We start from the raw sequence: 16,211 nt of genomic DNA, 5'->3' as shown, positions 1-16,211 counted from the left end.
TGTGGAAATTCAAATGACTATTGGAACATAAAAAATTCTTGTATAATTTTAAGTTTACATTTTTAACTTTAACAAATTAAATTGGAGGCATAATGGAAACAATCTATAAACATCTTTTAACAGCAAATTTATCAGGTATGTAGGACAGCAAGGAGAGTTATACTTCAAAAAAATTAACATCCGTCATGATACAGCACTTGGTCTAGGCATCTAATTCATTTAGAACTAGTCCTAAATTGAGGACTAGTTCTAAATGAGAGAAAGCAGTTTTGTCAAGTAATCTGCATGTCTAGTACATGATGTCTGTCCAGAAAAAAATCCACCCATTGTTAATATAACGAGAACAGTTTGCAGAACATCTGTATAACCTGGCAGCCAAGGAGTGTGGACTGGAATGCACATGTGTGAACAATGATGACTTCACTGTACTAGTAAGTGGGTGTGGTAGACGTTGTTGAGCAAGCATGTGTACTGTGTGGCCATTGCATTCAAAATGAATGAGTGAGTAAAGCAATGAATCTGCATCACATTTTGCATTAAGCTTGACCATTCCTTGGCAGAAAATATTCAGATGATTCAGAAGGCTACAGGTATGGGCAACTGATGATTGGCAGCTTCATCACAACAGCACAAAGTTCATGCATCATGTTTCACACAGCGTTTTTTGGTAAAACATCAATCACCTAGGTGACTCAGCCCTACAGCCAAGATTTGGTGCCCTGTAACTCTTGGCTTTTCCTAAAACTAAAATCACCTTTGAAAGGGAAGCAATTTCAGACCATCAGTGAGATTCAGGAAAATACAATGGGGCAGCTGATGGCAATTAGGAGAGCTGTGAGAGGTCCCTAGGTGCCTATTTTGAAGGAGACTGAGGTGTCATTATCCCATGTACAGTGTTTCTTATACCTTCTATCTTCTTCAATAAATTTCTCTATTTTTCGTATTATATGGCTGGATACATTCTGGACAGACCTTGTATTCTTATTAAAATTATAACAGATTAAATGAAAGGTTCTACCTAAGTGAACTCATATCTCTAAATAGTGCTGAAAGACAAATTTGCCAAAGATTTAAGACAGCAGCAAATTAAAATTTTATTTGTCAAAATAACCGTTGACCTATGTTCCTCCTTCTTGTTAATACTTCTTTGTTGTCATTAAATGGATCAATCACCTTCCTCATTATACACCTCCAGGAATGTGGTTCATCACTCATGAACTCAGAGCTGAAAACTTCTTTAACCTTCTATAAATATGATTTCTACAATGTGTGTGTGTGTATAAAATCTCCTTCCTGATGTTGAGCACTAAATGTTCTGCAGTGAAAGGGCCTTGTTCTGGTTGCCAGAGGACAGTGTTAACTTTTTCATCTCACGAGAGATCTAAAGTTGATACACCTATATAATGTAGACATGTTAAATATTGATCACTTTGTTTGTAAGCCCATTTACAGTTGGATTCTATTTATGTTGAGTTCCAACATGTTCCCTTAAAAATATATTTGACAAGAGTATCCCCCGAAGGGCACCCAGTGAATTAGGGGGTGGTGGCAATGGTTCTTTATTGTTCTGTGTGACGTGCTGGCTGGTGTGCTGTGCTGGCTGGCTCCCAGAAGGCTCCCTGGAATAAGGAGACCAAGTGGAAGAAGGTAGCCCCAAATAAAGTCTCAGATCCATAAACTTCTCATCATCCTGAAGCACAGAACACATCTTCATGAATGATGAGGTTTCTGAGATGCCATTAGAGATTTCCTAAACTTTTGTGTCTGTGCCTTTCTGTAGTTTAGATTGCCCAGTGAATTGGCTTTGTTAATAGCAATTGCTGAGGCCCAGCTCCAGACCCAGTAAATCAGAATCCCCAGGTGGTGATTCTGTCATTCATATACTTAGAGGCTCCCCTGATACTTCGTATTAGACACAATTAAGAATGCCTATTGCAAGATAAGCACTGCATTTACAAACAGCTCCCCCATCTTCAACACAGGACTTCAGAGTTGAAGTGTTGAAGATAATGTGGAGAGTGTGATCACAACTCACTCCCTTACCATTTAACTAAACAAATATTTTGGAAATATTATTACGGGGTCACTTCACCCCAATTTTCCTTATTCTCTTACCTTAGTCTCAGTGTTTCTTCCTGAGAAAAAACACTGAGCTGAACATTTTAAGCTGAAAATTCCTGAGATTTTCCCCTCTATTTTTGGACACTGGAAGCCCTCACCATTGAAAGCTCTTCCCCTCTGCTGCCAGGCCACCCTCGCCTCTCACTGTGCTCCAGGACTTACCAGTCTACCAACCTACAAGCTATGTAGTAAATGTTCAACTGCAGAGACACATATGAAGCCTCTATGCCTCTGTGGTGTGTGTAGAGTACCAGATGTCTAGCAGAAACTTAGTAAATGTGGTGAGAACAAACCCTTATCTCAATCTGTAGCCCCTAAATTTCAGGAAACCTTTGACTGACTACTGAGCAAGTGAATAAGACAGGATGGGTGATTTTGTTAATTTTCCCTTCTACATTCACTTTCAAAGGCTTCTACAAGTTTCTGGGAAATATTTAAATAGAACATTCTAAATGATCAATATTTATCCAAAGATAATTGAGTCTATATCTTCTTTAAATGAAATCTATACTTCATTTAAAACTAGTTACCTCAACTAGTAAAACAGAGGTATTTTGTGAAAAGCTTAACAATCTTAGTTCCTTGCCAAAATAACACAGTAGGAACAACTTTGTGATGGAAATGACAGCGGATTTCTCCTCTAGTTTAAATATTCTGAAAATCACCGACACTGTTATCCCAGGTTAGCACCAGAGTTATTAGGCACCAAAGCTTCTTCCAGCTCTCATTTAAATCTGTACCCTGACTAATGGCATTCCGTGACAAATGCATTTATTATTCAGTAGCTAAAACAGGAGTCAGAACTTACAGAAGAACATGAAAATGCTAGATTTCTTGAGGTGTCTCAGTTTCAGCACAGCAACATTAGCAGAATTTACAGCATCATTTTGAAATTTACTTTCCCTGAATACTATGATTACTGTTAAATGTAAACTTAGAGTTAACACAAGTGATTTTAATTCTCCATAAACAAAGAAAAGTTTTAACTAAAATGGTTATCTGTGATTATTTAGTGTTTAATAACAGATAGAATGGTGACTATATTCCCTTTGAAATTTTCATGTGACTGAGGAGATGGGAGAAGCAGAGTGAAGACACAGGACACAGCAGTTTTTGTTCACTTGTACTACTTGCCTGTTTTCTTTTCAGAAATATAGTAAGTCCTTCTCTAATTCCCTTCCCACTGTTAGATGGGTAGATATGTTTCTGACTCAGGAGCTTTAATGCTTTGTGAACAGGAAACCAGGGTCACTAGCCAGTCACGCAAATTTAAGATAATCATTAAATTCTCTGTTGTGCATCTTAAAAAGTCTTATTTATTTTGAAACTCTTCTATTTCCACGTCCATGGATGATACAAGAATTATAAAACATTTTAAGCATGAAAGCTCCTGTCAAAGTTAACAAGCATCACAAAAACAAGGTGGAGTTTATGGCATTTTTTATCTTGGGTTTGTCCTATTTGTGTACACTGCCTCATTGCTGAGCATAAAAGTACTGTTGGTGGGATTGTAAATTGGCGAAGCCACGAAGGGAAACAGGATGAAGGTTCCTCCTAAAACTAAGAGTAGAACTAACATACGCCCCAGCAATTCCACTTCTGGGTGTTTATCTGAAAAAATACAGAATGCTAATTTAAAAAGTTATGGACACCCCTATGTTCACTGCAGCATTATTTATAATAGCCAAGATATGAAAGCAAACTAGCTGTCCATTGATAGATATATGTATAAAGATTTTATATATCATATATATAATATATATAATTACATATAATATAAAAGGTTTGATATCTTACATATATAAAATCTTTATCCACATATATGTATAATGAAATATTACAGAGCCATAATAAAGAATAAAATCTTGCCTTTTACAACAACATGGATGACTCTAGAGAGTATGCTGCTAAGTAAAATAAATCAGACAGAGAAAGTCAAATGCTTTATGACTTTGCTTATACGCGGAATCTAAAATAAACAAAATAAATGGACAAACAAACAGAAACAAACTCACAGATACAGAGAACAAATTGATGGCTGCCCAATGGAATGCAATTTGGAGAAAAAGATGAAGGGATTAAGAAGTACAAATTGGCCTTGGCTGATGTGGCTCAGTAGAATGAGCACTGGACTGCGAAGCAAAGGGTTGCTAGTTCGATTCCCAGTCAGGGCACATGCCTGGGTAGCTTGCTGACTCCCTGGTGGGGGACATGGGAGAGGCAACAACACATTGATGTTTATCTCCCTCTCTTTCTCCTTCCCTTCCTCTTTCTTTAAAAATAAATAAATAAAATCTTTAAAGAAAAGAAAAGAAGTACAAATTGTCAGAGAGAAGAGTCAGGAGGATGTACTTTTTATGAGAAAATTACAGCAGGGAATATACTGAATAATACTGTAATAACTACGTATGGTGTCAGAAGGATAGTAGCTTTATTGACATGATTACTTTGCAAGTTATATAAATGCCTAATCACTATGTCATATACCTGAAACTAATAACATTATATGTCAACTGTAATTGAAAAGTTAAAAAAATCATTTTTTAAAGTACCTCAATCCCCGCCCCCCCCCCCCCCGCCAAACCATGCAAAGGCAATCACATACCCATTTACCTACCTCAGTATTTCTCAGCCTCAACATTACTGATACTTGGAGCCACATGCAGTTGTGGAGACTGTCCCATGCGTGGTAGGATGTTCAGCTCACTGCCGCTGTCTACCTACTAGATGCCAGGAGCACCCCTCCCGTCATGATGAGGAAGAAGGTCTCCAGACACTTCCAAACATCACTTGGTGGCGGGGGTGTAAATCACTCCCCGCTCCTACCTTTTGCAACAACATGGATGGAACTGGAAAGCATTATGCTGAGTGAAATAAGCCAGGTGTTGAAGGACAAATACCATATGATCTCACCTTTAACAGGAAGCTAAACAACAAAACAAACAAGCAAGCAAAATATAACCAAAGACACTGAAATAGAGAACAGGCTGACAGTGACCAGAGGGGAGAGGGGAGGGAATTTCAGGGGAAATAAGGGAGGGATTTAGAGGAACCTATATAAAGGATACAGGGACAACTGAGAAGGGTGGAAATGGGAGGGAGGGGGGAGGATGGGGGGTGGGATGGGATGGGAGTAATAGACAGAAAACTGTACTTGAAAAATAATTAAATAAAAAAATTGGGGGGAAAAAAGAGAAATACTGACATTTATATTTTACTTTATACATGTGAACATAAAATTTATTTCATTAAAAGTACATCACACTTTATAAGTATGCCAACTAGTAAATTATATGAGTATATATGTGTTTATTAAAAATTAGTGGTGATGCTGCCAAACCCATTATTAGCATACTATATATTATTAAAATCTGATTAAAAGGGTAAGAGGCATATTAAACCAAGCATCATGAAAAGTTAACAGCAAAAAAACTATCAAGGTAAGAGCACAACATTAGAAATTCATGCCAATCGAATATTTTAATATCAGATACTATATGATCAAAGCTTAAATGCAAAAATAAGAAGCAGATAATTAGGCCAGTTTGAAATTAATCTTTTTCCTGAATTGCTAAAGCAAAATTGTAATGTCATCAGATAACATCAGCCACGTATGTTTCAGACGATCAAGTCTTAATTATTTAACAACGAAGACCGAGAACAATAGCCCAAACTCTCAACGTTTTTTCAATTTCACAGTCAGCTCTGAAGTCCCCATTATTTAATGGCACTCTGTCAGAACTGAAATGCAACAAAAGAATAAATATCATTTCTTCACATTTTATGGTTTGTATTACTGTTGTTTTGGCAGCTCAGGCACACCAGCCATCTGGTTCCTCCAGAGCCGCCTTTAGCGTGATCATCCCCCACCAGGGGAGCGCCAAAGATGAGAGAGACCGAGAGACCGAGAGACTGTTGATAAACAGACTTTACACTTCAAACTTAGGCACAATGTATATCAATAAAATATATTTTTAAAAAATAAAATTAAAATTAAAAAGACAGATGGAAACAACTGTTGGCAAGGAGAAATCAAAAAGAACCTTTTCACACTGTTGGTGGGAATGTAAGAAGGAGGAGCCATTTAGGAAAACATTTGGGAAGTGCCTCAAAGTGTTCGAGTTATTTATCTAGAGTTACCATATGACCCAGCAATTCCACTCCCAGGCTTATACCTAAAACTATGAAAACATTCCTACACAGAAATTTATACCTGAATGTTCTTAGCAGCATTACTCATTAATAGCGCAGAAGTGGAGCCTCCCCCGAGTGTTCACTAATGGATGGATAAATAAAACATAGTGTATCCATAAAATGGAATATTATTTGGCAATAAAAGGAAATAAAGTACTGATACATACTACAACACGGATGAACCTTAAAAACATTATTCTAAGTAAAAGAAGCCAGTTATTAAAGACCACATATAATTCCATTTATATGAAATGTGCGGAATGGGCAAATTCACAGTAAAAAAGTAAATTAGTGGTTGACTAAGGCTCGGGGTGGAGTGAGAAATAGGAAGTGGTGCTAGTGGACACAGTTTATTTTTGGCTTATTTTAGAACATGAAGCTATTCCAAAATGGATTGTGGTGATAGGTGCACAACTCTCTGCATGTACTAAAAACCCTCAACTTGTACAGTTTAATTAAATGCTTTAATGTAAAGAATGTGAGCAGTATCCCAATAGTCCCTGTTCTCAAAATGAACGTATACAAGATAGCAAGACGGCAGTGGCAGCATAGTAGGAAGTTAAATTCAGGTGACTTGGCTTGCCAAAAGCAACATTTTTCACCAGGTACTTTCAGGTCATAGGTCTATATGAGACTCACTGAAGCCCCACTCAGGGCTTCCCATCATCTGGGTGGGCCTTGTTCTGAATGGGTTGAATACTAATACTTTCAACCTACTCGAGTCTGCTATCAGGAACTGGGGAAATCCTGGAATTTGAGCATACAAATCCCCAAATCTGAAATTTCCTGTTGAAAATATACCCTTTGTACTTTTCATAAAAATATTTTAAGATTTAAGATTTATTTGTTCCAGTTCTCATTCTCACCAAGTCTCAACCTCATACCTCTACCTTTTTTTAACTACCAATTCAAATGTCACCTTATCCATAATCCCTTTCGACACCCTAAAAAAACAACACCCCTCCCCTCTACCTCGGCATTCTTTATATATCATAATGCAGTTAATTTTTTCCATAATACTGATCATCACCTGATATAGTACATACATATGAGGTATTGCTGTTGGTAATTTTTTCTCCTTTTTCCTAGAATGTAACTCCTTAAGGTCTGCAGCTATATCAGTTAACCTTTTCAGTCTGACAAGTTACCCCTCAAACTTCGTGCCTTAAAATAACAACCATTTATTTCATTCATAAGTCAGGCTTTGACAATTGGGAACGGGGAATGTGGGGGCTTTTTCTGGTGTTATCTGTGCTGACTCTTGTGTCTGAAGTCAGCTGTTGAGTCCATTGAGATCTGGCTGGTCCCTGGTGGCCTTAGGTGGGACCACTCTTCTCTGGTCCAGGTGATTTTTGGGCCTCCAGCAAGTGAGCACAGGCTTTGCCACATGATGGCTGGGCAGGATTTGAGGGGAGCATTTGGAAGAATGCAAGGCCTCTGAGTTCTGTGGTCAGAACTGTACCACATCAATTCCACCTTGTTTTATTAGCCAAAGCAAGTGCAAGGCCAATGCAGACTCAAGGGATCAGAAAGCCTCCATACTGTCATGGGAGAAGCTGAAAATCACATTGCAAAAAAAAAGGTGAACACATAGACAGGAGTAATTGTGGCTTTTTTGGTAAACAAGCCACCAGAGAGAATTTATCTGATTTGTTCACTGCTATGTATATCCCAAGTACCTAGAAGAATGCCTACCCTATAATTGTTCTAGAATTATTACTGGAATGAATGAATGAATCATCTGCCCACCACTCCTGACCCCGAGGCTATTCAATAAGCAGCCTCTTCTCTGTTTCCTGTTTTCAAAATATAGCATAGGCTTGTAAGAAACTACATTGCTCATGAATATTTGCTACTGGAGTCCTATTTCTTTTCTTTTCCTTTAAATGAAAAACCAGCCTTCACAGTTTGCTTTCTCTCTTCTTTAGTTCTTGTAAATTCAGACTAATTGCTCCCACAGACCTTGAAGCACACCATACTTCATAGAACGCTTTCCTCCTATGACCTTGGAGAAGTTTCAGATCCCTTTCTCATCAATCTCCACAGCTACATAATAACATAGGTGAGTTTTGTTGTCTACTCCTTCTTACCCCTCCCCTTCTCTCCCATCCAGCCTGCTTCCTCTTCTTTATTCAAGGATGAAACAAGCTGAGACACAACAGAATGACCACCTGCCAGTGCAAGACAGCTCCTTGAAAACCTGGCCTGGGGAATTCTCTGAAAGGCTGGGCAACTGAACAGGGTTACTGGCAAGGCCATGGAAATAACTGAGATTGGATCATATTTTGAAGTGTCTGTGGACCCAATTCATTTTCCCGTCCCTCATTGCCTCATAAGAAAAGTCGGTTAGAAAATAGGGGGGAAAATCACTGAACATTTTGGTTTCATGGATCTAGATTTTTCCAGAAATATGTAGTTTAAAAATCAAACAGGACTGCTGTGGTTCTTGATAAGTGGACTTGAAGAATGAACTGATGCGTTCTCCACTTGGTCAACTGGTCAGACCCAATCTTCTGGGCTTCCTGCATCATCCTTAAAACACTGCCTAACGTGGTGTTTGGGTTACAATCTTTGACAGGCTATTGTAGTCCCTTGGAACTTTCCCTCTCCTAAAAACAACATGGTCTACAAAAAAATGCATCAATTATCAGGGAATTGATCCAACTACTGCTCTGGGAGGTAACATTCCTCATACACCCAAATGACAGATTGTTCAAATGCTGTGACGTGTATGAATACCTTTTCCAGCAGTCCCCTTTCCAGCTGGTCTGAAGCCTCTGCTAGCAGAGGACGAAGCCGTTCCGTACTTACAGATAAAGCTGAAAAAGCAAAGACTCACAGGAAAAGCAAATTTCAGCTTCCCCATTTCCATTATTTACACAAAACTCCCTGGCTCAAAACTTCATCAACATCTTCAACTCCCTCTCTTCACATCCAGACACCGAGTGCTGTCAGCTCTTTCTTTGATGTATTTCCCAGAAGCTTTGTGTTTTCATTCCTCTGTCAGCATCCCACATTCAATCCTTTATTGTCTGGCACCGGCATCATGTAAACTACCTCCAGACAAAACACACAGGCTTTCACCATTAGTGACCCCCACTGATTACAACTACAGTTCTAGCTTTTAACTTGGAGTTATACTTCTTCCATGTATGATCACTGGCACTCTTTTCTATACTTACCCACTACTATGTGAATCTTCTGCTTTGGCTAAAACAGTCTTACGGGTATTTCCAAAAGGATCTGCTGCCTCGAATGTATGAAAATCACTTGGCAAAATACAAACATTGCATAAGTATGAATTACTCTGTCTTGTACCTACTGGTCATCTGTTATCACCTTTTAATGGTTTAATTATATTCTCCTTATTAATAAGCTCTATCCCTTAGTCTGCTCAGAAACTTCTTCCTTTTATCTAGTTACCCCAACCCACACGACTGTAGATGTATCTCTCTCTCTCTTTCTCCTCGGACCCTTTCAGTTGGCAAAACACATGGGAAGTTTTGCGCCTGCACCTCTCTCTAGGATCACCACACTGACAATCAGTCCAGGCTACCAGCAGTCTAGCCCCCAAGAGAAAAAATTAATCCCAGGCTCCCAGCTGACATGAAGAAGGGACCAAGCTGTTTTGGACAACTCACAGAGAATGTCTGCCTTTTCACACCCCACCATGTGCCCAGAGGTCAGTTCCGGGGAACCACACTGCTTTCTCTGCCCCATCTTTTCTATCCTCCACAGCCACAGTGATCTTTGTCCTATGAATTCTTAAAGGGCCAAACTCCTGCAATTTGTCCTATTTAGATGAGAGTTATATATTCTGCCATTCATGTTTACTTAACCTTAGTAGTTTATTCTTTTATACCCACATAGGTTAAATACTCCTTCAAAGTGACAAGAGCACCATCTATTAATTTGTAGCTCCATATTTCAACATTATTCAAGAAAGCCTAATATGTGATAGCTGCTCATTGATTACCTGGGCTTGTTTGTCACAGTGGAAGTGAATGATAGCAAGTCCCTCTCTTTATTGGAGTATTGATAGAGGTTCAGGAAGGCCTGGAGAAAGCCAAAGACCACTGTTCCCTTAGAGGACGAGATGCGAACCAAGAAGGGAGTTATCCCGAATCTAAAAGGCAAATAAATGTGCCAACGCATCATTTTACTCAGGGCCAGGAATACGTTTATGCAACTTTTCAAATGGTAAACTCAGGATGGTTCTTGTTCTCTCACTTCCTCTGCCTTTACTTTTCATTATTGGGGGGATATTGATAATGGAAAAAATAAAGGGAAATAAGCATCGTTAAGAGTCACTTAAAATAGAGTCAGGAGAGTAAGTAACTGAGGCCTATACACATCTTGTAGCTCATTTCCAAAAGCTCTATTACTAAACCTGTTGCTAAACTCAGCTCAAAACATCCTGGGGCCATAAATATCACAGAGTGATAAACATCCTGGAACAACAAGCTGTACATGGACATATAGGGACTTTGCTTCCTTCCTTATAGCTTTCAGCTCCCTCGTGTGGATACTGGAACTAACCGATCCCTGTTAATCTGGGCAGCAAGACTTCATTTGCGTGCAAAAGTTACATTTAGTGGGTTTGGCCTTTATAAACCTTGTCTTTCCTTGTTCTGTCCAGAGCACAGTTTGAGTTGCTACCTGAATGTGTGTTGCTCAGATTGCAAACTTTTGCTCAAATAATACTTCTTTTACCATCTATACCATTTTTGTGGTTAACAATATGTAACACATATGTACCTGAACTAGGCATGTAGCTTCACATGCTATCTTCTATGTTCATAATATATCCCTAACCTTTGTTTTTCCTCGTGGGGTTTACCTGAGTTCACTTTGCCTTACAACCATCAATCTTATATCAGAAAACAGTGTGATTAGCAAATATGACATAGAAAACAAGAAGCATTATTGATGATTTCAGTCAGAAACAAAGAGAGCCAGAATAAGAATTAATTTTAACAGAGTAATAGATCTTACACTTGGAGCTCCACTATTCAATCAGACCCGCCCAGAAAGGAAAATGCCCCTCTACCTTTAACTGAGTGGCAAACCCCAAACAAGCTGCTTCTTTTGAAGGCCATTTCCCTCTAGCTGGACATTGTGGGGAAGATGAAGGAAGAGCCTCAGCACTGTCCACTATTTGGAAAAGGCAGGATGGGCCCCTTTTGCTTTCACCCGAGGCTGTGTTTCTCTTTTGCATGTCCCCTGCCTCATTCCTTTTATTTAGACAGGTGCCTAAACCTCATCTGTGGGTGTCAATGAGGGCTAATGCATGGTTTCATGGCTAACCAATGAGACGTGATCTCCTCTCGCCAGAGACAGGATTTCTTTAAAATCAGAAACAACTCATCTAGAATGAGTTTCAGTGCTAAAAACTAAATTTATTTCTCTAAGTATCAGATCCCTGACCTGATAGCAGGATCTTATACTGATAACTTTATTCTTTGACTTCTTTTTTATTTTTATTTATTGATTTGAGAGAGAGAGAGAGAGAGAGAGAGATTTGTTGTTCCACATATTTATGCACTCAATGGTTGCTTTTTGACTGAATCTGCAACCTTGGCCTATTAGGACAACACTCTAACCAATTGAGCTACCCAGGCAGGGCCTTTGACTTCAATTTTTAAAAAATATAAATTAATACAAGTAGACACTGATTCTGATTAAAATAAAGATACATGTGTTACTGATATCAGTTTATTGTAGCATTGCCATTATTCAAGTCCTTTATTGTCACAGGGAAGAGTGAAAGCCAATTTTGATGTATATGTACTTTATCTTAATATAAATACTTCCAAAAAAAGCATCAGAGTCTTTTTTCTGCTATGCAGCTCTTTTGCACATATTCCAGATTTCTCTATTACCTTGGCAATTATAGTCCAAATGGATGCTTCTTCTTCGTTCTTGTATAAATCCTCCAAAACAGGAAGAAAAAATGTCCAAAACCTATTGCCATACAGTTCTGTGAAAGATACAAACAACTAGAAGTCTCAAAACTTCAAATGTGATACTTGCTGGCCAAGGCATAATTTGCATGAGCAAATTTTGGACTTTGATTATTTTAAACATATTATAGAATATTTTCTAAAGATTTAGGAAGACACATACAGAAAAGTGTTTTCATATAGCTCTACTTAAATTATTGTTAGAAAAAGAATTGAATTTTCAAATGAATACTTGTTGGATGGGAGAAATCTACCTTATTTTCTCCACCACAGCCCCCTCTGAGCATTACAGATGCATAGATAAACCACCCACTGAGTTCCCAGAGTTCTCATACTTTTTCTGTTTTAACTGGATATAACGCCTACTCTGAGTTTAGGTTTGAGAAAAAGACACTAAGCGCAGGCTTTGTTCAGTTTAACGAACTATAAAATGGCTTCAAATGATAGAGCCGTCTGTCTTTTCACCTTCTTAACTTTAAACACAAGTGAACTTCTCACCGGCAACTTTTGCAACACTGCTCTCAAAACAAGAATGCAAATGTTCAAAAGGTATAGTTGAAAGGAGAGGGGAGTGAGATCAAATAACTGTGAAATTGCTGGAAAACAAAACTGTTACTCATCAGAAGGGCAGGGGCTATCTCTCACCATAACACACTTCTTGGTCCCAGTCAGGTCACACGGATGGAAACTCACACTCTAACGCAGCACCGAAACGCCTTCCCTTCTGCGGGCAGTAATCATTATAACCGATTTCTCAGCATGAGTGGCGAGACTGAAAGAATAATTTCTGGGGGTATGGGGTAGAGAGACAGCTTGGAGTGCTCCACAAATTCAAAGGGCAAGAAGCCGGTTTTCCGTAGAGTTGTGGCAAAAACAGGCCAGGGAGCAAATGTTAGCCCTGTACAAGCCTCTCAGGGACTCCCCAGGGAAGAGCACCCCTAGCTAGGCCTTCACGGCCTCGAAATTTGAGGTAACCACCTCGGAGAGCGCAGATAGTGCTAAACCTATCGGGACCCGTTGGATTGAAAGCCTACAATTCCTTGTTGGAAACGAAGGTCCTGGGAGCTTTGACTCCTGGACGACCTGCAGAACAAATACTGTGTACTGTTCAGACACGCTACCCAGAGCTATTCCCCTATCCGAAAAGGTCGAGGGGGTGAATTAGGAGCAGAGTCTGCATCCATTTGGATAAAATGACCCTTTTAGCGCCAGCTGAAGCCCCGGCCAATACACTGAGGTGCCCTCCCTCTTCGATACCAGACAACCACACTCCTTAGGCCTTTCGGGTCTTTTTGGTGCCCACAGCCCCGCGGGACCCAGCGCGGGAGGAAATGGCAAACCCGGACTGTGGTCCAGCAGCTCTTCAGCGCGTCCTGAGACGAAGGCCAGGGAATGGTGCGTCAGAGTCAGCCTGCGGGGCGCGCGCAGCGTTCACTCCAGGCTGCAGGGGGTTGGCGTCCCCAGCGCGCACCCAGTGGCCAGCGGGCGCCTTCGCAGTTGTTAAGTCGCGAAGCCAGCACGTGTAGACCCTTCAGCACCCAGACACAAATCCGCTCCCCTAACCCAATGAGTGTCAGTTTCTTTGGTGAGTGCTGCCGCCAAACAAGAGCAAATAATCGTTCCGCACTCTCCGACTGGCCAAGCATTGTACTTACAAGTCCCCTCTAAGGGACAGCTTCTGGCCGCTTGTTTTGAATCCAAGAAAAGAACACATGGGCCGTGCTGGAAAGGTCAAGTTAGGGATTGCCGGGATCGTCGTTGCAGGGAAAAGCAGACCTGCCTTTCCCGAGTAGTAAATAGTGCACGGGGAATAGCAAGCGCTTAAAGGGAAACCGGGAAAGGAAAGAAGGGATGGCACCGAAAAAGAAAATGAACGTTTTCAGGACAAGAGAGCTGGGGATGGGGGCAGGGGTAGGAATAGAGCAAAGTCCTGAACTTTGAGTCCAAATTCTAGCAGCGGGACGCGCAGGTGGGAGCCATTAGTGGGCATGGCGGCAGAGTGTACACTTTATTTTATTTTTCTGTGTGGATGTTTTGCCCTGAACGGCCGAGTCTTAAACTTCCGCCGCGAAAATTTAGGGAACGTAAAAGAGAGGAGGCAATTGTTGGGGAAAAACTAATTCTGAAGCCAAAATCAGAGCCAAGGTCGCTTCTTACGTACGGACTCGGGAAATTTCCCGTGTCCCCTTTCCCACCGCTGGCGCCTCTTTGCACAGAGCGCCCACCCTTCGGGCAGAGAAGAGAAAAACGAAGTCTGGAAGCCGTGGGTAGAGCAGCTGAGAAATTCAGAGTCAAAGTAGCAAGTTATCATAGGTGGATTCCAGAGGGCTGTGGGAGGCTGAGTGGATGGGGCGGGCCCGTTCCCAGGCTGCTTCTCCACCATCATTGGCGGCAGAACTTGCACTTGATGATTTTCTTAAAGGCATTTTGGAAGTCCTTGTTGAAGTAGGCATAAATGACAGGGTTGAGCAGAGAGTTGGAGTAGCCCAGCCAGTTGATTATGGCACCTAAGAGGGTGGGCATGTGGCAGCTGTTCTCGCAGAAAGGTAGGACCAGGGCCACGATGAAGAAAGGCAGCCAACAGAGGATGAAGGTGCCCATAATGATGCCCAGGGTCTTCACCGTCTTCCTCTCGCGAGCCAGAGCCATTTTGCGCTTGGCCTCAGCGTTACGCTCATTTTTCTTCTCGAAGGAGGCCGAGGCACACGTGACAGCACTTAACTCGCTGGGCAGCGGCAGGTGCTCTTTGGAGTTGCCCATCCGATGCACTTCGATCACCTCCAGGGCTGTGCCGTCACCCTGTCTCACCGCTCCATTGGTGCACTGAATACCCCCTGCCCTATTGCCCAAGCACTGCCTCCATTCTCTGCCCTCAGGTTCTCCGTTTACGCTCTTCTTGGGTTGAGGGGCCGGTGACGCCCCAAGGGAGGTGTCCGCTCTCTTCTTCTCCACCTTCTTGACTGTCTTTCGGATGCGGAAGCGCGCGGCTCGGAAGATGCGCCCGTAGAGAACCAGCATGAGAAGCAGCGGGATGTAGAAAGCGCCGAAGGTGGAGTAGATAGTGTAGCCGTGGTCCTTGCTGATGGTGCATGCATCAGGGTCCGAGCGGTCTTCCGGGGTTCGCCAGCCTAGCATGGGTGGGATGGAGATGAGGAAGCCAATGAGCCAAGTGAGGGAGATGAGCGCAGCAGCGCGCCGGGGCGTCCTCTTGTTCACATAGTCGATGGGGTCCGTGATGGCCCAGTACCTGTCCAGAGCGATGGCGCACAGGTGCAGGATGGACGAGGTACAGCACAACACGTCGAGGGCAATGAACAGGTCACAGGTGACCTGTCCCAGCGTCCACTTGTTGAGCACCTGGTACAGTGCGGCCATGGGCAGCACCAGCACCGACACCATGAGGTCGGTGACTGCCAGCGAGCCGATGAGATAGTTAGCCACGTTCTGCAGGGAGCGCTCCAGGGCAATGGCGGCCACCACACATGCATTGCCCAGCACAGCACATAAGATAAGCGTGCCCAGCAGCAGAGAGGTGACCACTTGGTAGCTAAAGGTCACCTCAGAGTTGTCAGTAGCGTTGCCGTTTGTCCCGAAGGGACCTTCGGAGGACGTGGTGTTGTTGCCCTGTACAGGGCTCAGCACATCCATGCCTGCGCGCTGGGCAGGGGAGGGGGAGGGGAGAAAGAGCCGCACAAAGATCCCCTCGCCCCTCCCCCTGGGGTCTGCCGCCCCTCTCTCCAGGGAGTTTCTGGGGGAGGGGATGCAGGGACTCAAGCAGGAAGTTCTTACTGCTCAGGCGAAGGCAACTCCGAGGATCAGCTTCCAGGCGCTCCGTGGGCTCCCTTGGTCCAGCGCGTTCAGGAACTCCAGCTGAGGGACGAGTTGGCCGGAGAACAGCTCCGGGATCTCTGGGTAACAGGGAGATGGCTGGAA

At 42.1% G+C, this 16,211-nt stretch overlaps 1 protein-coding gene across 1 annotated transcript; it reads right to left on the bottom strand.

Moving 5' to 3' along the window:
* Positions 1-13,030: 13,030 nt before the first annotated feature.
* Positions 13,031-15,926, bottom strand: HTR1A (5-hydroxytryptamine receptor 1A). The gene has a single exon (XM_037062795.1). It carries the CDS (start codon positions 15,924-15,926, stop codon positions 14,661-14,663), a length of 1,266 nt encoding a protein of 421 aa, XP_036918690.1. The 3' UTR covers positions 13,031-14,660.
* Positions 15,927-16,211: the final 285 nt, after the last annotated feature.

The sequence above is a fragment of the Sturnira hondurensis genome, unplaced genomic scaffold (assembly GCF_014824575.4).
Source record: "Sturnira hondurensis isolate 20B ecotype Veracruz unplaced genomic scaffold, ASM1482457v3 Scaffold0014384, whole genome shotgun sequence".
Taxonomy (NCBI): domain Eukaryota; kingdom Metazoa; phylum Chordata; class Mammalia; order Chiroptera; family Phyllostomidae; genus Sturnira; species Sturnira hondurensis.
This window is presented reverse-complemented; position numbering and strand designations above follow the sequence as displayed.